We start from the raw sequence: 19,244 nt of genomic DNA, 5'->3' as shown, positions 1-19,244 counted from the left end.
ACCTCGCGGACGGTTACGCACCATATGGGGGGCCGAACCGAACATGAAAAAAAGACTCTTGTCTCCAAATAAGGTCACATTCCAAGTACTGAGCTTTAGGACTTTTGGGGGGACCCAATTCAACCCATTACAGGGGGGATCACTGGAGGCAGGGGCCAGGGTGCAGATACTGAAGTCCCAGGATTAGAGCGTGCTAACCCTCCCATTCCCTGGAGAGACACCGGTCACGGCCTTCCCCTCCCCAGCTGGGCGCCAGCAGACCCCAGGAGCCCCCAAGAGCAGGCATGGGTCCTGCTGGAAAATGGGTCAGCTTCCGGAGGCCATCAGGGTATTTGGGGAGCGTCTCTTGCTGGCCCCGGAAGATGCCACCGTCCACCAGGCAGCCTCGGATGGGTCAGGTGCCCTGCCACAGGGAAGGAGGGCCAGTCCTCACCCTTACTGAGCACGGGGCCCCGAAAGCCGGACCCAGAGGCCCCAGGGAGCTCCTCGCTATGGGCAGCTGAGTTCCAGGCCCAGGGCCCCCTCACGGGCACACCACAGCGTGGTCAGAGCCAGAGGGCAGGCCTCCCTCCCCTCCAGTTCAGGGCTACTTCCCCCACTCCCCCCCCCCCACTGCACACCCCAGACCCCCTGACCCTTCCCTCGCGCCCTTCTTGTGTTTGCAGTACTTGACCCGGCAGCTGGGCCTGGATTCCGTGGCCTTTGGCTACCTGCAGACGGCCTTCGGCGTGCTTCAGCTTCTGGGGGGGCCCGTGTTTGGCAGGTACCAAGGGGAGGGGTGGGCAGGGTCGCCCCTCAGAGGTCACAGGCTGGGTCATGCCAGCTTCCCAGACCTGAGCATGGGTCTGCTGCACAGGAGGGGCCTGCCAAGCACAGGCCTATGGTCCCTCACAGGCGGGGGGGGGGGGGCATCTTGTACCCCTCCACCTCCATATCCACCAATCCTGGTGGCAGCCAGAGAGAGGATTGTTCTAGCAAGACTGGTGGCTGCAAACATCCAGCCCACTGAGCTGGGGGTCCCACCAGCAAATCTTTAGGACCCCTCAGGGCAGTGGGGGCGGGGTGTTGTTCTTGGGTTCAGGTCAGGGCAGCACCCATCCTTCCACAAACCCTGAGGAGGCCAGATCAGCGAGGCTGGATCTTCAGGATGTGCAGGAAACGGGCTCCAGAAGTGGGAAAGCCAGCGGGCAGGGGCTCTGGCAGGTTTCCTGGGGATGCTGGGGCAGGAGGAGAAAGACCTGGAGCCTAGAAGACAGGAATTTCTTTGTTTTCTTTTTTAAAGATTTTAGTTATTTATTTGAGAGAGAGAGAGAGTAGGAGCAGGGGGAGGGGCAGAGGGAGAAGCAGGCTCCGCCCTAACCTGGGCCTGACCCAGGTGGGGCCGGGGGATCCCCGGATCCTGACCTGCGCGCAAGGCAGAAGGCAGACCCTTAACCCTCGGAGCCCCCCAGGTGCCCCTGGGAGACATTTACTGTACAACAAGCAGGCCCGGGCTCCGCTGGGGCCCCCCAAGGTTTTCTCAAGGGGAGTGGAAATGCCCCGCGGGGCCGGACACCCCCAGGAAATGGGAAGGAGCCCAGCAGAGGCTGGGGCAAGCTCAGGCCCTCCACGTGGAGGCCCTCCCCCAGCATCCCACACCCAGGTCTCCCTCCTTGGCCATGAGGGGATCCCTGTGGCCTAGAGACCTGGCAGCCCCACGGGGTGGGTGTCAGGGGCAGAGGAGAGAGGACCCTGCCTGGTATCCATAGGGCTCATGGCTTCGGGCCCCCAGGTTCGCCGACCAGCACGGGGCGAGGGCGGCGTTCACGCTCAGCTTCCTGGCGGCCTCTGCCTTCTACCTGCTCCTGGCAGCCGCCTGCAGCCCGGCCCTGCCCGGCGTGGCCTTGCTCTATGCCTTGCCCTTGCCTGCCGCCCTCATGCACGGGCTGCCAGGTAGGGCCAGGTTGAGCTCCTGCGGGAGGACTGTGGGTGGGAAGGTGCGGGGCACGTGGGGCAGGGGGGAGCCCGGGCCCAGGGTGCCCCCTGAGGAAGGTTGGGGGTGGCCAGAGCCAGAGGGCAGGACAGAGGTCACCTTCTGCATGCCAGTCTGGGCCTGAGAGTAGGACTGGGGTGGAGGGGGTAAGGTGTGACGCGGGGATGTGGCCTGGGGAGCAGGTGGGGGAGGGGAAGGGGCGTGACCTGGGCCACAAGGGCCTCTGAGACGGGGCCGCCCCGCTCAGCACCCCCCACTCCACCCCCAGCCGCTCAAATGGTCATCGCGGACCTGTCTGCGCCCGAGGAGCGGCCGGCGGCCCTGGGCCGACTGGGCCTGTGCTTCGGGGTCGGCATGATCTCCGGCTCGCTGCTCGGCGGGACCCTGAGCGCCGCGTGCGGGTGAGTGGCCGCGGCGGGAACCCGGCCGGGAGCGGGGGTGCGGGTCAGGACAGCGGAGACCAGGCGTCAGTCTCCCCATCTGCAGGCCCAGCCTCCTGGCCCAGGTGAAGGGAGAGCCGGCCGGCCCCACGCGGTGGGCGTGGTTAGTGGGTGGGCGGGGTTAGTGGGTGGGCGGGGCAGGGAGCGCCCCAGGGGTTCCCAGCTGGGGGGAGGCGTGGCCCTCAGGGGTCGGGACCTAGAGAAACCAGAGGGCAGGCCCTGGAGGCGGGGTCCCGGCCTGACCCGTGGGCACATTGTGGCCCGGGGGACGGCGTGGGGGGTCGCTGGGGGCAACCGGACCCAGTTTCCGGAGGTTTAGGAACAGCGCGGAGCCGTGTCTGTCCCAGGCGCCCCAGAGCGCGGCCCGGAGCGCGCCTTACTTAACCTTGGACGGGAGACACCTTGCCCTGGAGAGGCCCCGCCGGCCTAGGGAGGGGCACCTCATTTCCGCTGCCGGGAGACTGGTGCCTCACCCTGTTCCTCCTCCCCCGCCCCCAGCGCCCCAACACCCACTCAAAATCGGTTTCTCCAAAGGATCGGACCTTGCCCCTTGCCTTCATTCAGACCCAAGTCTTGGCTTTCGGTCTGGAAGGTGGGTGCCCAGCTGTAGGGAGGCCGTGCCCGCTGGTGACCCATCCACCCTGTGCGGACGTCGCTCGGGGGCGGGGCCTGGCTGGCATCTGAATCACACGCGCACTCCGTACACAGGCTCATACATGAATCGCACACTCAGCCACAAATCACACACACTCATCTGAGTCACACACTCATAGAGGAATCACACACACTCATCCACGAGTCGCACGCACACTCATGCGAATCACACACACACACACACAAGCAAGCAAGCGCACGCAGCCTCCTCTGCTGACCCCAGGCCTCCCAACCCTGGTGACCCTCCGCAACAGACCCCAGGGGCGGCAGATGCAGCCGGGTGACGGCTGATCCCCGGGGACCGGGGAACAGGAGGCGAGGGTGGTCCTGTGACGCCAACTCCCAGTGCGGAGGGAGGTCTCTGTCCCCACCCCCAGCATTCTCCTCAGCGCCTGGCCTGTGCAGGTCTGTCTCCGCTGGGCTCCTCCGGCAGAGGCCGGCGTGGGGAGGGCGGGGCTCCATCTATCAGGTTCCTCGCTGGTGTTTACTGAGCCTGCTAAGTGCCCTGGGGTTCCACGATCCGGATATGGCAGGGAGCAGTACAGGCCAAGTCCTCAGATGAAGGGAAAATGACACGTATTTCTCTAAGGCTGGGGTGAGCCCCATGGGGTAGAGAGTAACAGCAAGACTGAGGGCTGGTGGACAGGTGGTCGCAAAGACCTCCCACTAAGGAGTGACAGGGGAGGCAGGAGGACGTCTGGGGAAGCAAAGACCCAGCAGATGCAAAGGCCCTGAGGTTGGGGGAGTGATGAGGCTGGTGTGGCTAGAGTTGGGCAGCAGGGAGGAGACGGAGGGGAGGTGCGTGGGGGGCCGTGGAGCCTGGTCAGGTGTGGGCAGGGGAGGGGTGTGACCCTGCTACTGTGTGAACGTGGGAGCGAGACCTCTGCAGGGAGACCCGCCAGGTGGCCCCTGGCCGAGTCTGGACGGGAGAGGGCAGGGTCTGCCTTGGTTTTGTCAACAGGTGGGGTGCAGGTGTGAACTGAGGGCCCGGGGCCGGGTCGGCGAGCCGTGTCCTCATGTGGGTGGTGTTCAAGCCCTAGGAACTGGTTCAGGTCGAGCCCCAAGCCCCGAGCCCTGACGTGGTACTTCACGGGAGAGGAGGCACAGGGAGGACATGAAGGGAAGGCGATCCGGGAGAACATTCCAGAAGCCAAGGGGCACGTGGGTCCCAGAGGGGAGAGCCCCACCGCGCCGACGGGATGGCTGTGACCACGGTTCTGCCTGCGCGTGAGCGGCTGGGGTGGTGGGAGCAAGAGCAAGAGGGCGTTAGTCACCCCAGGAAGGTTGGGGGCGCGTGAGTCGCCTGGGTGTGAAGAGGGTGCAGAAGAGGGTGAGGCAGCGCAGCGGGGAGCCCCCCGTGCGGCCCCCCCTGGACGCTGAACAGCCCAGCCACTGCGGGCCGCCGGGCCCCTCGGGGCCCCGGGACAGGCGCTCTCACCTGTGAGCCGGGCCGCCCTGCGCGGCGTGCGGGCTGTCCGGGCCTCCCCCCTGCGCGCCGTGCGTGCTCTCCGGGCCTCCCCCCTGCGCGCCGTGCGTGCTCTCCGGGCCTCCCCCCTGCGCGGCGTGCGGGCTGTCCGGGCCTCCCCCCCCCCCCCCGCCAGCCGCCCCCGCCCCCCCCCCGCCCCCCCCCAGCCGTCACTTTCCTCTCCCTTCGTCCCAGCTCCTGGCCCAGAGGACACCACTCACGGCCCTTTCCTCGAGCAGCTCCCAGGACGGCCTGCACGCCTGCCCTTACCTTCCAGAACAATCCGTTTGCTTCCTCGCCTTCTTCCGTCCCAACATAGAAGGTGCTCTACAGCCCCTACATGTCCTTGGATGGGTGGGAAAACCCGAGGTCCCGGGGGGAGTGAGTCTCCCCCATGGAGCTCCAGGAGCCTGTCCAAGGCCCAGGGCAAGTGGGCTCCAGGATCCCAGTGCCCCATGGCAGGGGCCAGTGCCCTGTCGGCCTGTCCTGCTGGGGCAAGGGCCACCTTGTGTCTTCCTCCTTCCCTCTCCTCCGTGGAAACCAAGGCACCAAGGCACAATGTGAGGGCTCCCCGGCCTCCACCTTCCCGCCCACTGCGCCTCCCGCGACCCCTCCCCCAAAAGTCCTCAGCCATGCCCCCCACCTCCTGGGAGCAGGGGGCAGAGAGAGGAAGTGGCCTTGGCAGCCTCCAGGTGTGGGACGGGCACTGGTTTAACTGGTTTGGGCTCAGGCTGGAGCTCACTCCACTCCCACTGGGAGGCTGGGCTCCCGCAGAGGGCCCAGACTCCCTCTGAGTCACTTAGCAGGTGGGGACGCTCTGTGATTCATGGCCCAGAGTCAGGTCCCCGGGGAGGGGGTCCAGGGATTCCTGGAAAGGGGAGCCACCTGTCGAAGGAACACTGCTGACGGTGGGGGGGTCGGGTCTAACAGTGGGACTCAGAGCGGGCAGTCCCCCACTCTCTGAGTGCCGTGGGCTGCTGCACACAGTCTCGGGTATGGGGGGCTCTGTGCCCTGCAGGGCCTCAGGATTTGGACAGATGCCCCTGAGGACGGCAGTTCAGGGAGACCGAGGAGGATGCTGGGGCAGCCCCCAGCTACAGACCCTGCAGGTCAGGCCAGCTGACGCCCCTCAGGGTCACCGGGCAGCCCTCCTGGGCCTGGTGGGCCCTCGGTGTCTCAGGGAATTTATGACACCCCTTATCTCCCTGAGGACTTGGGAGGTTATCTCGGCCTCGGGTCTGACTGGGGAATGGGAAGCCCTTATCCTGCTGACAGAGGGTTTCCGCCCCGTGACACGGCGACACCACTGTTTCCCCTGGAAGTTAATGAGTAAGCGCCTGCCCTGAATGACTGCGGCGGGAGGGACGACTGGGTCCGCCCAGCAGCCTGCTCCCCTTCATGGAGCTCACCGAGGCTCTCCCCAGGCTCTCCCCACTGTGGGGGGCGGGGGGATAGGGACCCAGCAGGAGGACCCTGCGTGTCCCAGGCGCAGGGCAGTGCACAGACCAGGCCCAGCTGGCCAAAAGCTTGGCTCAGACCCGAGAGGTGAGGGAGAAGTCCGCTGCTGACGGAGGCGCTGGCAGGGGCCGTGTTCCAGGCAGAGGGAAAGCATGTGCAAGGGCCCTGGGGCAGGAAGGAGCTTGGGACCTGCTTGGAGGCCGGCGTGGTTGGAAGTGGGGGGACCAGGTGCTCGGGGAGCATGGAGGGCCAGAAGGGTCAGGCCAGGCAGGGTTTCCTGGCCTTTTTTCTGGGACCTGGAAGGCAGAGGGAGGCTGAATCAGGAGCAGCCCCACAGGGCTTCCATGCTCAGACAGTGTTCTAGCTACGGCATCCAAGGACTGGGTAGGGCAGGGTGACTTCTGCGCCCCAGCCCCAGGCCAGACTCTGGTGACCTTCGCAGCCAGGTGTTGGGAGGCTAGGTCCCGCCGACCGCAGCCTGTCCTCCGGGTTCCAGAGCAGAGTCCTGAGCCCCCTGGGGCCAGGGGAGCCTCGGAGCAGGGCGAGGGCGTCCTGTCACCTTGTGGCCAGACAGGGTGGGGGAGGGGAGCAAATGCACATCATCCCCGCAGGGTGGGCCGATGGCCTGGCCCCCCGCCCTCCTGATGATGTCCGTTGGCAAATGAGAGGCCCCTGGGCTGGGGAGGAAAGGCGAGCCCTCTGGGGCCCCTGGGAACCTGGTACCGGACGGCGTGTCTGGGGAGCCTCCATTTGCCTCTGAGGAGAGCGGGTCACCCAGCAAGGTCGCCCCAGAGAAGGGCAAAAGGACAGAGACTCGGGTGCCCAGAGTCCTGTCCAGAACCCCGTCCTGGCCTCCATCCCTCCGACCTCCTGTTGGTCACTCACCCGAGAACAGAAGGGGTGGGCGGACACAGAGCGGGAGCGTCGCGGGCCGCCGTGGTTGACACTCGGTCCCTATCTGGGCTCCAGGAAGCCCACAGCAGCTCCGTGGGATCCTGTGCAAAGGAGGCAGGAGGCCCCCCACAGGGGAGTTGACTCTGCCCCGTGCTCGGGGGCGCACTGACCCTATGGGCCCTGGAGAGGGGCGCCGAGCTGTGTCCTGGAGGACAGAGCGGCTCCCGGTGGGGGCACCAGGCCAGAGAGTCCCAGGCCGAGGCGACGGCCCTCCATGCGAGGGCGGGGGGCTGCTGAGCTGGCCGGCCGCATCTGTTCCCCGTGCCTTCTGCTCACCCTCTGGCACTTGACCTGGGGGAGTTGGAGGGGGCTGGTGGAGAAGGACACCCCACATCCCCTGGGAAGCTGCACCCTCCCACTCCCTCCGGGGCCCCCAGATTCCCCGTGCTCCCTTCAGTTTACCAGCCCTCACGCTACGGGGTGGGTCAGATGCCCCAAGGAGGGGCCTGGCTCCTTGCCACCACCCAGCCCTCGCTTGTCACCAGCCTCCCAAAATAGCCATCGAAGCGGCCGCCCCTGCTCCCGCGAATTTCCGGGGCATCTGGCAAAGAAAGCAGGTTCTGTCCCTGCCCGCCAGGCCCCGAGCAGTGACGTGCAGGTCCTGAAGAAAGAGCCTTCTCTCTGGGGCCAGCCGTCAGGGCCAGGGTGTCCCTGCCCGCGTCACAGATCAGTCTCTGCCAGCCCTGGCCCTCCCAGGCAGCTGAGCACAGGCCTCTGACCCTCTGACCTGTCGGTCAGTGGAAGTGCCCGTTGGTTGGGAAGCCTGGCGGTCAGGAGGCCCGGATATCCACCATCCTGGGCAGTGGGGGTCGCGAGGGGTGGGGAGGGGGACAGAGATGAGCCAGTGGGGGAGGGGCGGGTCGGCGACTTCCAGCCCTACTGCCGACCACCTGTGTGAGCCTGGGCAGTCCAGGCTAGAGATGGGGGAATGTCCCCCCTAGCCCCTCTGATCCCATATGGGACAGGGCCTGTCCTGCCTATGTCTCCTGTAGGAGCTCTGTGTGTGCGTGTGTGTGCACACGCAGGAGCTGTGCTGGGGAGGGGCAGGGCAAGTCCTTTCTTTGCACTCCGCGGAGGGCCAAGGGCACCTTGCATCTATGCCCTGAGGTCACTAACAGGCGACGCTGGTGAGCTTGGGTTAGGACGCGGTGCCTGGGAACAGGCCACACGTGTGTCCATGGTCTGATGTTCCCTGGGGTCTTGGCTTAGGGTCCTCCCAGGTGCACTTGTCCTTGGGGCCAGACTGGCCATCTAACGGAGCAGGCCCCTCTCAGAGGACGCGGTGCCCAGCGGGCAGAGTGCCAGGGGCTCGCGGAGAAAGGCGCTTGCAGGATGTGCAGGAGTTTCCTCCACGGCTGAGGGGAAGGGCTTTGAGGCCATGCGCCGGTCTGGAAGGTCAGAGAGGGGCCTGGCTCGTAAGAAGCTTCCATTCCCTCCCATCTCTCCCCTGCACCCCCAGGAGCGGCCCAGGTCGGCCTCCGCAAGAAATGGTAATGATCGGAAGGGCCCGCGACGTCGGGTGACATTGGCTGCCCGGCCACCTGGCCCTTCCAGGGGAGTCAGGGGCTGGGTTTCCGCAGGGTGACTCGTGCAGGGAGGGACTTTCTCCGACGCAGAAGCTGAGGGCCCGCCGGAGTCTGGGTCCCTGGTGGCGCTCTGGGAAGGCAGGTGGGACCGTGTCCTGAGCGCGGCGTCTGGCACCCTTCCCTAGCCCGGCGTGCCCGCCCTGCAGGAAGATGGGGCGCCGTAGCGGGGGTTCCTGAGGACTACGGAGCAGGAGGGGAAGGAGGCCTGACGGGGCTGTGTGGGGGTCCCCGGGTGGAACCAGTCCAGGCCTCTGCACCCCTACGCCTCGGCCTCCCGCGCACCCTGTCCTGGTGTTCTGACCCGGGCCGTGTCGTTCCCCACCAGCCCAAAGGCCCAGACACGTGGCACTCAAAGGAACTGCCGAGACGTCCCCCACCCCAGGAGGCCTTCCAGTCCCACCAGAGCGACGAGGACTGATGTGGGGACAGGGACCTCAGTTTGCTCCTCTGTCAAATGGGAAGGACGCGTGGCCGGCCCACTTCTGCGGAGCCATGCAGGGTCTCCTTCACATGGGAAGACCAGGCTGGGGCTGAGTCCGGGGTCCCCAGATGTGGGATGCCCCGCCCTGGCTGGGAGCGGAGCGTGCATGTGCACACACACCCACACATGCACACACGTGCACACACGCAGGTACACCCACACGTGTGCCCTAAGCCCGTCCTCGGGGGCCTTCCTAACCCTTGGCAGTCTGGGAGCTGACCGTCTCCTGGGAGACTCCGCCCCGGCCCTCCAGGGCTCAGGTCCCCGGCTCCCACCACCGACCCCCCACCAGACCCGGGGATGCCAGAGGCTGCCGCTGTCACCGGAACATCAGGCACGGTGACAGCTTCACCTGCTTCTTCATCCCGTTGGGGGAGATCCCACACCCAGAGACCCCTGTCCTGTGTGACCACTACTCTCACCCCCAGGCTTCAATGTCCGGCCTCCGTGGCTCTCGTGGCCAACCTCGTGGCAGCCGTCCTCAGCTTCACCTGCATCCCCATCAGCACTAAAGGGGTTAGCGCCGATGCTCCGGCGGCCCCGCCAGGTGAGCCCCGCCAGGTGCACCGTGCCCGGATGCCGGGTCGCTCCGAGGCACCCCCCGCCTCACCGGCCAGCGCCCCAGGCCTCCCCTCAGGGAGAGCTGGCCAAGACCAGGACACACCAAAGCGTCCACAGTGGCTTCCTGCCCGCCGAGCCCAGCACGCGCTCCAAGCCGTAGGCACGCGGGGCGGGGGTTAGGATTTAGGGGCCACTTGCTTCCTCTTTCCCTCCCTGAGCCGCTCTGCAGCCGGCGTCTCCCGGCTGCCGGCACCATCGGGGCTGAGCTGGGGGCGGTCTCGGGGCAGGAAAGCGTGGGGTGCTCAGAGAGGCCGAGGCAGGAGGCAGGGGAGGCCCAGGAAGGACAGGAGGGACCACGGGGAGGGGTGAGCCAGGACCCTGAGCCGCACGGAGGCAGGTGCCCCGGGGCGCAGGTTCTGGGGCAACGCCGAGGTGGGAGGCAGAGTGGTGCCAGCGAGGGCACGTGGGGCCTCCTGGGGCCACAAGGGAAGGTCAGGGCTCCACAGAGGGGCCCGCAGAGGACCCCACGCCTTGGTGCCCAGTGACTGAGGGGTCAGGAGGGAGGGGACAGAGAAAGAGCCAAATACAGGGAGACCCCCGGGAAAGCCAGACGGGGGCGGGGGGACCAGGTCGAGGAGCTGGGGAGCGGGCCACCGCACAGTCTGAGTGGCCTCTCGGGGTCCCCCAGGCAGACCCGACGCCGGCGTGTTTGACCTGAAGGCCATCAGCCGCCTGCTGCTGCGGCCCGGTGTCCTGCCCGTGTTCCTCATCAAGGTGGTGTCCGGCTTCCCCTCCGGTGAGTCCCAGAGCCTGGTGCAGACCCTTCCTCTGCCTGGTGTCCCGCGCTCCACGCTCTCCCTGTGCCGTCACCCGTCATGTGGGTCCCGGAGAAGGAGAGGCTCCCTGGTGAGGCCGGATGGCTGCTCGGGTGAGGAGGGGAAGAGCAGGAAGCAGGCCCCACCTGCCACTCAGTCCTCGGGGTCCCCGCTGTGGCTTCCGAGCCCTGCTCTGGGGTCCTCTCACTGGGGGGCAGCGCAGAGACCAACTTACGGAGGTTTCATGCTGGTGCCCCGAGGAAGCTCTTGCCCTTGCGAAAGTGAAGGTCCTGGGGTCGGGTCTGTAGGGGTAAATGCGGAGGCAGGGGCTGCCCGACCCGGCCCTCACTGGCTGTCCCAGATTCCGATCGGCTCTTTGGGGTCACAGCGATGGGACCGGAGTGGCTGACTTCATTCAAAGGGGTCTCTGGGGGCCATGAGTGGGCACAGGGTCACAGCATCTCACACTGTCAGCCCTGGGGCCCCACCTCCCAGTGGCCCTCATGCAGGGTGCCCCAGGCTCTAGCCAGCTTGGCCACAGGGATGCTTCAGACCTTCCTGGGCACAGTCTGCACTGGTCTCTGGGGCCGTGCTTCCCCAGCCACAGACCCATGAAATCGGTCGCTGTGGCCTGACCAGGTCCCCAGCCCACTGGCAGGGGAGGTGGGCCCTGTGGCCAGGAGCTTGGGGACGACCAGGCGGCCCCTCCTCCCCTCTCCCAGGACTCTTCATGGTCATGTTCTCCATCATCTCCATGGACTTCTTCCAGCTGGACGCCGCAGAGGCCGGCTACCTCACGTCCTTCTTTGGGGTTCTCCAGATGGTAAGCGGCTGCCAGCGCTCAGGGCGTGCGGTGGGTGGGTCAGGGGTCTTCGGAGGCGATGGACCTCACAGCCTGCCTGCCGCAGTGTCCCTGCGGCACTGACGGTGAACTGTGGCTGGGGCGTGTGGTGAAGCCGCCCACCCACAAGCAGGCAGGTCCCCCAAGCTCTCGGAGTCTCTGACTCCTGATCCGTCCGGTGAGGGGAGCACGGTGACTCATGCAGTGATGACGTGGCTAAGCCCTCAGAACAGACCGGCCCCACCGGGTGACAGTCACTCTCTGTCCTTGTGAGATGCCCCGAGCCTGGCAGCTGCCCACCAGGAGATGCCCGAGACACGTGTCCAGGTGGGACAGGTGGCTAGTGCTCCAGCCCCACGCCCCAGCCGCCCCTGGGCACCGGCACCAGGCCCTGGGGTGGTGGGGACAGGTGGCGACGTGCTGCCGCCACCCCGGACGGCGGCCCAACAGCCGGAGTGCGGACGGGGCTATTCTGGGACCGTCTGGGGAGAAGGCAGTCCTGGACCGCTCCGGAAGCCCGTGACATTCCTGGCACCCCCAAGCCATCTGCTCCCCGGCCCTGGGCCCAGTACCGCTCTGGCCCCCAGGCTGAAACAGCAGCTCCTGGGCGGTTCTGCGTGGCAGGCGGGGAGGGCCGGCCTGGGGGGACACACGCCACCAATATGGACTAAACAGTGACAGCACAGCCAGAGTCGGGGGTCCCTGGAGCCGGTTCTGAATGGCCACCCCCGGGAGGCTAGGATGGCATGTCAGCTAAAGCCAGCAGACCCCTGAGATCCTCGGCGGGCAGGGGGTGGACAGACTGGGGGCCTGTGGCCGGGTCAGGGGCAAGGGGCACGGTGGTGACCCTGCCTGGGACAGCAAAGGTGGCCCCTGGGGGTGGCCGGGCCCTGGGGGTGGCAGGGCCCCAGCCCCATCTAGAGGCTCTGTGGGCAGAGGTGGGGCTTGTGTTTCCAGAGAGAAGCCCAAACCCCCATTGTCCGGCACCTCCCTGCCCCCAGGCCTCCAGGGCAGGAGGGCCACCCCCACCGCAGGCTTCGCCTGGCCCCACAGCTGGGCTCCCGCCTGCTGCCCCCCCACAACCACTTCCTGCCCCACTGTGAAGTGACCCCGAGGGGACCACAGCACCCCCTTCCCGCTTCCCGGTGTGGGGGTGCCTCTGGGGTTGGGGGCCAGGGGGCAGCGCCAGCCCAGATGGCCCTAACATGAGGGGACAGCGGCGCCACCCCGGGGATCTGCTGCCTTCGGTCCGTCGCAGACCTTCCCGCGAGAGGTGTGCCGGCTGTGCCTTCACCTATACCCCAGGCCGTTTCGCCGCGTAGTATGGGGTCGGGAGGGATGGAGATAAGCCTCCAGCCGCCTACACATCCCATGTGTCGGGGTGACCAGCACCCTGCAGGAGAATAGGGTCCTCAGAAGGGCAGAGGTGCGACTTTAGATGGGGCGGTTGGTGTGGTCTGGAAGGGCTGCAGGTGCAAAGGGCCTGGGGTTGGGGAGCTCACCCGCTGCTGCGCAGGCTGAGGCTGAGGGCTCGCCTCTGAGGCCGTGGCGGGGGTGGGCGGTGTGCAGGGCAGGAAGGGTCTGAATTTACTCAGACTGGGGTGGGGCTGCAGACAGGGTCCGCGCAGAGGCTGGACAAGGTCTTACGAGGCCCCCCAGCTCTGGGTGCTGTCAGAGAGGGGAACGTGGGGGCTTCAGGAGGCCCGCGTTAGGCCTGGGGGAGGTGCGAGCTGACGGGCCTGTTGGTTAACTCCTGGGTCCGTGCAGTAGTAACTTGCGGGGCATGGAGTCCAGGACTGTTTAGGTGAACAGGAAACTGAGGCACAACTCCACCGCTCCAGGGTTTGGGTCTGGGTGCGTCCGAGTGGGGACGGGCCAGACTCGCCCTCGCGAGCTGCTGAGAGCCCCCCAGCTGTGCGGCGCCGAGGGACCTGCCCAGGAGACCTTCCTCTACAAAAACAAGCAAACAAAGAAATCTGAGGAAGCAAGTCTGAAAGTAGGATTTTTTTTAAAGGACATTTATGGTTCTGCTTTAAAGCAGTCTTGTTAGATTCGCTTTGAAGGGGACCGCTGGCCCTCTGAGTGCTGCATGAGCACACAGGGGCCTGTGGGGGGCCAGGCCAGCACCCCTCTCCCCGGAGCCCTTGCGGCCACACACAGACTTTGGGACCCACTCTGCTACTAGGACCTGGTGGCTGCCAGAGCTGGGAGGGGACCCCAAGGGAGGTCCCCATCTGCGGGGGCACCCCCCAGCCAGTCCAGCCCCCTCCCACCACAGCCCCTCCCCCTCGTCTCCCCAGGTCATTCAGGGCGTGGTCATCGGCCGGCTGAGCAGCTACTTCTCCGAGGGGGCCCTGCTCCGGGCCGGCGTGCTAGTCTTCGTGGTCGTGGGGCTGGCCATGGTGAGCATGTCCCTCTGGGCTGTCATACAGGGTCAGGGGGCGGGACAGAGGTAAGCCCCCAGCCGCCTGCACATCCAATGTGTCATGAGTGACCAGCACCTCGCAGGAGAATAAGTTGGGGTCCCGGGCCCATCCCCCAACCCTCTGCCCATGCCCAGGATGCAGTGAGCCCCTCCACCCCAACCGGGGCCGCCCTCCATGGGATTGCAGGGATGGGCCCTTCCACCCGGCCCCTGGTGGCTCCTGGTCACCATGGCCTCCCCGCCCCGCCCCATGCCAGGCCCTGATGTCCAGCGTCTTCCACTTCTGCCTCCTGATGCCTGGCCTGGTCTTCAGCCTGTGCGCCCTCAACGTGGTCACCGACAGCATGCTGACCAAGGCTGTCCCAGCGTCAGACACGGGTGAGAGCCACAGCCCCCGGAGCCAGGGAGGGGCAGGCCCTGGGAGGCCCTGGGCCCTCCTCTCTGGACAGCTTTCTGGGCCGTTTCAGACAGAGCAGCTCCTCCAGTTCCAAGCTGGGTCTGCCCGGACCCAGTGAGTGCAGAGGGGCGCCGGCGGCCTGGGGTCCGAGAGGGGGTGGGGCGAGGGCAGCTGTGGCAGGCGGCGAGTTGGCTCAGGTGCAAATCCACCACCTGGCTGGGCCGGGCCTCGCAGACGGGAAGAGGGCTTCCTGGAGGTGGTGTTTGGCTCTGGAGCATGGGCAGGATTTCACGGAGCAGGAGGATGGCATTCCCGGCACCCCAGGGGGGCAGAGGTGTGGAGGGAGGTGTGGAACCCAAAGTCTCCTGCAGGGGCCAGTTAGGAAGGCGGCTGGGGGGGGGGGGGCAGGCGTGGTCAGCACAGGAAGGGGCTGGCCTGCAAGGCCGGGAGGAGGCAGGAGCCGGCCTTCTGTTCCCTCCCCGGCACCGGGGGAAGGGGGCGTGGAGGTCCTTCACGAGTGAGTCCATGCAGGCTGTTGGTCACTGTTGGTCACTGTTGGTCAAACCTAGGAAGCCCCCGGCTCCCCCCCCACCGGCCGGGTAGGACACAGGGGTCCCCAGACAGGGACCCCTGTCTGCACTTCGCACCTAGCTCTGTGTGGTGAGGCCCGAGTGTCCCATCCACACTCGGGCCCCGGGGCCTGACAGGGCCGTGGCTACTGCCCACCCCCTCTCCGCTCCTGGCAGGCATGGTCCAGGCCTGGGACAGGCCAAGTTCACGGGCTCCGGCGGCTGGTGGAGGGTGAAGATCTCAGCAGCCCTCACTCTATCTACCTGTCTGTCCGCAAGGGACAGACTGAGGCCTAGAGGCCCAGATGGGAACCAGGTGGCTGCTGGGCAAGGCCTCTCCCGAGGGCGGCCGGCCGGGCCTGGAGGGCGTCCTGGAGTGGTGGGCTGGCACCCAGGGGAGGCCAGGAGGAGGCAGGGGAGCCAAGTGTGGAGAGATGGGGCCAGGGCCTGGCAGGGAGGAGACCCGAGCACTCCCAAGCCGCTGGGGCCACACGGAGCCCGCCCAGTGGGAACCCCAGGCCCCACCCCTCTGCTCAGAAGGAGCTGGGAGCCGGTTCTCAGCACCAGCCTGGGAACCCGCGACCACAGAGGGGGTGGTAATTGCTCCCCGGTGTCTACAGGGCATGTGGGCGATGGGAGAAGCCGCTCTTAAATCTCCCCCACGCCAGCCCCTGAGCCCAGGCGGGGCCTCACCAGGCAGCTCCCAGCCGGCCCAGCGGGGAGACGGGAGAAAGAGACAGACAGACACGGGGCTGTGAGCCCCAGGAGCCCAGGACCCTGGGGGCCATGTCCCGTTGATGTCACCCACATGCACAGTGGCTTGCACAGGGCCCAGCCGCAGGGAGCGCTGTAGTGACGGGGTGGGGGTGTCTGGCAGCGGGGACTCAGGCAGTGAGGTGAGCCTGGGAAGTGGGTGGGGGAGGCACTCATCCGTCCACATGAGGGGTGGGGGCTGTCGGGTGATCCTGGGGGTTGTCAGCCTGCCCGGGACCCCAGCCCCACGCCCACCCTTCCCGGTTCCTGGCCCCATTGGGATGCCATCGCCCTGGTAGGTCTAGGAGGACAGGGCCTGGCCTGTGGCCTGTGGCTCCACTCCCAAACTCCTCGGGGGCTCTGGAACTTTCTGGGCCATGGCGCGGGCTCAGCCCCACCTCTGGGTGGTCCAAAAGGAGCAGACCCACGGGTCTGGGTGGAGGGAGCCAGGGCAGCAGGGCCAGGACCGCGTGGGGGGTGTGGAACAGGGGAGGCCTTGGCTGTGTCCCGGGAGGGGGTGGCCAGGGCAGTGGTGCCGAGGGACCTGGCCGAACCTGACTTGCCCCCCTGCCCTCGCCCCTTAGGGACCATGCTGGGCCTCTGCGCCTCCGTGCAGCCCCTGACTCGCACCCTGGGGCCCACCGTGGGCGGCCTCCTTTACCGCAGCTTTGGGGTCCCCATCTTTGGCCACGTGCAGTTTGCCACCAATGTCCTTGTCCTCCTGGTGCTCTGGAGACTGCCTCTGCCCCAGAAGACGGACAAAGTCCGGTGACCACAGTCCCCGAGCACAGACTGGCAATAAAGCCTTCATCCAGCCTAATTTCTGCAAAGTCCTGTGGGTTGAACAGGGCAGTTGGGGGTGAGCGCCAGAGGGATGGAGAGGCTGGAGAGCTTCCTGGAGGAGGGGCTGGCCGCAGAGCCCCAGGGCTCCTGAGAGAGCGGTGCTGCCCGAGTTGACCTTGTGCGTTGGGCCCTGCCCCCTGGAGGGCATTGCCATCTGGTTAGAAGTCTGCCCCCTCCTTCCCCCCTGCCACCCCCACCCGGAGAGCGCGGAGCAACTTGCCGCCCGGAGCTTGCAGCCCACCCCCAGTCCTCCGACGCTTGGCCTCAGGGCTAAGCACGCCGCTGCCCATTCGCCCTTGTCAGTCACCCCACGTGAACGGAACAAGGATCAGGAGTTCAAGGCTTGGAAAGAGGTCTAGGGAGACGGCCGCACTCCCTGGTGGGGGCGCCTCGTGGGTGGAGCCAGGCAGCAAGTCATGAGAGCCGGGGAGCCCCTTCACCTCCCACCCCGTCTGGGGAGAGGGCACTAGGCAGGGGAGGCCAGCATGACCAGTCCAGAGAGAGCAATCCAGTAGTGGGGGCAGACGACCCTGAAACCAGGAAGGTCACCCCCCCACCGCCCCGCACACAGGCTGCCTGGAAAACTGGTTGTTACAACTCGGGACCCCCAACCCCCCAAAATTCCACGGTCCCGACCAGAGGGACCGCAGAGAGCAGAGGTCCGTCAGCTCTCCTGGCCCAAGAGCTCAGACCAGACCAGTTTCTGTGTGAACTGCACGGGGGACGGGGATCTCACCGAGTTTGACTGACCCTTAGTCTCCATAAAGGTCTGGGCAGGACAGGGGTGGATCTGAAGCCTGTGCAGGCCCCGGGGCCACTCTCTCTCCACTTCTCCAGAGGAACCCCTCCCCCAAGCACAGGTCGTGTTCAGGAGAAAATTCCTTGCAAGGAATGGTTCCTTTTCTTTTTGGAGATTTTATTTGACAGAGAGCTTGTGCGCGAGCACAAGCAGGGGAGCGGGAGGCCGAGGGAAGGGGAGAAGCAGACCCACAGGGGCCTGCAGGGGCCCAGAAGCCGGCTCTATCCCAGGATGCTAGAATCATGACCTGAGCAGAAGACAAACGCTTAACAGACTGAGCCCCCCAGGCGCCCCACAAGGGATGGTTTCCTCCGGTTTCCCAGCGAAGGGGCAAGCGCCCACCCCCTCGCCCCAGTCAGCCCCGAGACCCAGCAAGGAGGCCCACGGGGCTCCCCTGCGTCCAGTGTGAGTGACAAGGCTTTAGGGCCCAATTCTGGTTCTTCACTCCCCACGCCACTGCCTCCCACCCTGATATCCTTCCCGCCAGAAAGGTCCCCGAAATGAAGTTTCCCCTCAGCAGGCTGAGAACAATGTCCTGTTCTTCTGTCCTCTGGCCAGCTCATCACCAGTGGCTGGAGGAACTCACCTCGAGTCCTCCCCACCAGGCAGCCCCGGACACACTGTGTTGGCCAAGCCCAGAGGAAGCAGCTGGGCGGGCAGGGCAGAGGCTGCCGCTTGTCGGCTGCCAACCACGGGGAACGGCCCAGGCCTCCCATTACTTGCCCAGAAGCCCCGCTGCCTTCCTAGCCCCACATGGTGGGTGCCGGCCAGCAGGACCTGGTGGCCACATGGCCAGGAGCGGCTGCAGCCGCAGGGTGGGGTGGGGTTAAGGGGAGCGCAGCCGGGCAGGCGACCAGAGGCCTGAGGCTTCCTTCCAGAGGGCTGCGGGACAGGTGGCGAGTGGTGGTGGGCGGCCGTTGGGGTCTGTGGGCAGAGGAGGTGCACCGACCTCAAGGGGGCAGTTTGAATGACCTCCCTGGGCAAGCACCAGCCCCGGCCTTCCAGCCCGCCCCCCCTCCTGTCCTCCCGAGGCACACCCAGGAGCAGAAGTCAGCCGGGGCCAAACCTCGGGGCACTTCCCAGCCTCGGGAGAGGCTGCTTGGCAAGGAGGGCGTGAACAGGGCCGTTCAGATGACACTGCGCTCGTTCAGACAGCTCTCCCCGGGCCCTTCCACCGCCAGGGTGGTGGCTCTCCCCACCCCCACCCGACGCCCACGGGCAGGGCCACCAACCCGCCGCAGGAAGCTCACCGCACCAGGCCTGGGCTGGTAGAAAAGGGAACAGATCAGTTTATTTGGAATGAACACATTGATGCAAAACGAACTATTACGACAGATGGTTCCATGATAACCACCCAATAAATACATAGATAGTCTGATAATTTAAGGCGCCCGCTCAGCGGGCCGAGGCTCTGTGGCTCTGCATGGGAAGATCCTTCCGTGTGGGTCAGGGACACGGCTCCCGGCCTTTGTCCTCACTGTGGTCAGCGGGCGGGCGGCCCGCCCGGGTCCCCCGCAGTCCCGGGCGGCCCCCTGGGTTTCCTGCCGGCGGCGCGGCCCCGCGTCGACCCGACTCGTCCAGTGCGCGGCTCCTGGAGAGGGTTGGGGGGAGAGCAGGCGGTTAGGGCGCGCGGAGGGCGGCCGGGGTCCGGCCGGCGGAGGGTCCCCCCGGGGCCCCGCGCGCGGACACGCGGCCGCGGTCCCCCGCGCGACGGCCTCCCGCGACGGTCCCCCGCGCGACGGCCTCCCGCGACGGCCGGCACTCACCGCGGCGGCGCTCAGGGCGCGCGGGCCGGCCGGGACTCGGGGGGCGCGGCGGGCGCGGCGCGCTCCTGGCGGCTGCGGAAGTCCTGCAGGGCGCGGCGGTTCTGGAAGTCGATGAGCGCCAGCGTGATGGCCGCGTTCCAGCAGCTCTCGCCCGCGCAGCGGAAGTCGATCTCCTTGCGGTCGGTGGTGACGATGGTGAAGTAGACGTACTTGCCGGTGCGCTCCACGCAGTCCACCTTGAGGATGGAGTGGAAGCGCAGCTCCTTGGGGCGCGCGCCGGGCCCGGCGGGGAACAGGCGCAGGCGGTCGGGCGTGAGCACCCCGCGCTTCTTCTTCCACAGCTGGAACAGGCTGTCGCTGCGCTTCTCCAGCTCGCCCTCGCGCAGCACCTCGCCCGGCGTCCTCATGGCGGCGGTGGCGGCGGCAGAGGCGCGGGCGGTGCGGACGGTGCGCTCCGGGGCTCCC

General features: G+C 66.9%; 2 protein-coding genes across 4 annotated transcripts in view; one reads left to right on the top strand and one right to left on the bottom strand.

The window, feature by feature from the left end:
• Window positions 1-18,537, top strand: part of SLC22A18 (solute carrier family 22 member 18) — a 21,875-nt gene extending 3,338 nt beyond the window's left edge. For 2 of the 3 annotated variants that reach the window (XM_059150883.1, XM_059150873.1), the window contains exons 3-10: window positions 666-763; window positions 1,772-1,932; window positions 2,241-2,373; window positions 9,439-9,557; window positions 10,260-10,367; window positions 13,528-13,629; window positions 13,910-14,030; window positions 15,956-18,537. In XM_059150883.1, coding sequence (XP_059006866.1) covers window positions 666-763; window positions 1,772-1,932; window positions 2,241-2,373; window positions 9,439-9,557; window positions 10,260-10,367; window positions 13,528-13,629; window positions 13,910-14,030; window positions 15,956-16,328 — 1,215 coding nt within the window. In that variant the 3' untranslated portion in view covers window positions 16,329-18,537. Of the gene's footprint in view, window positions 1-665; window positions 764-1,771; window positions 1,933-2,240; window positions 2,374-9,438; window positions 9,558-10,259; window positions 10,368-11,108; window positions 11,210-13,527; window positions 13,630-13,909; window positions 14,031-15,955 lie in introns of all 3 variants that reach the window. The other variant, XM_059150888.1, reaches the window with a different exon arrangement.
• Window positions 18,280-19,244, bottom strand: PHLDA2 (pleckstrin homology like domain family A member 2). Its single transcript, XM_059150914.1, has 2 exons — window positions 18,780-19,244; window positions 18,280-18,604 (listed from the first exon to the last, which is right to left on the bottom strand). Exon 1 carries the CDS (start codon window positions 19,184-19,186, stop codon window positions 18,791-18,793), a length of 396 nt encoding a protein of 131 aa, XP_059006897.1. The 5' UTR covers window positions 19,187-19,244; the 3' UTR covers window positions 18,280-18,604; window positions 18,780-18,790.

This window comes from Mustela lutreola, chromosome 1 (genome assembly GCF_030435805.1).
Source record: "Mustela lutreola isolate mMusLut2 chromosome 1, mMusLut2.pri, whole genome shotgun sequence".
NCBI lineage: Eukaryota > Metazoa > Chordata > Mammalia > Carnivora > Mustelidae > Mustela > Mustela lutreola.
Note: the sequence above shows the minus strand (reverse complement) of the source record. Positions and strands in the feature narration are given on the sequence as shown.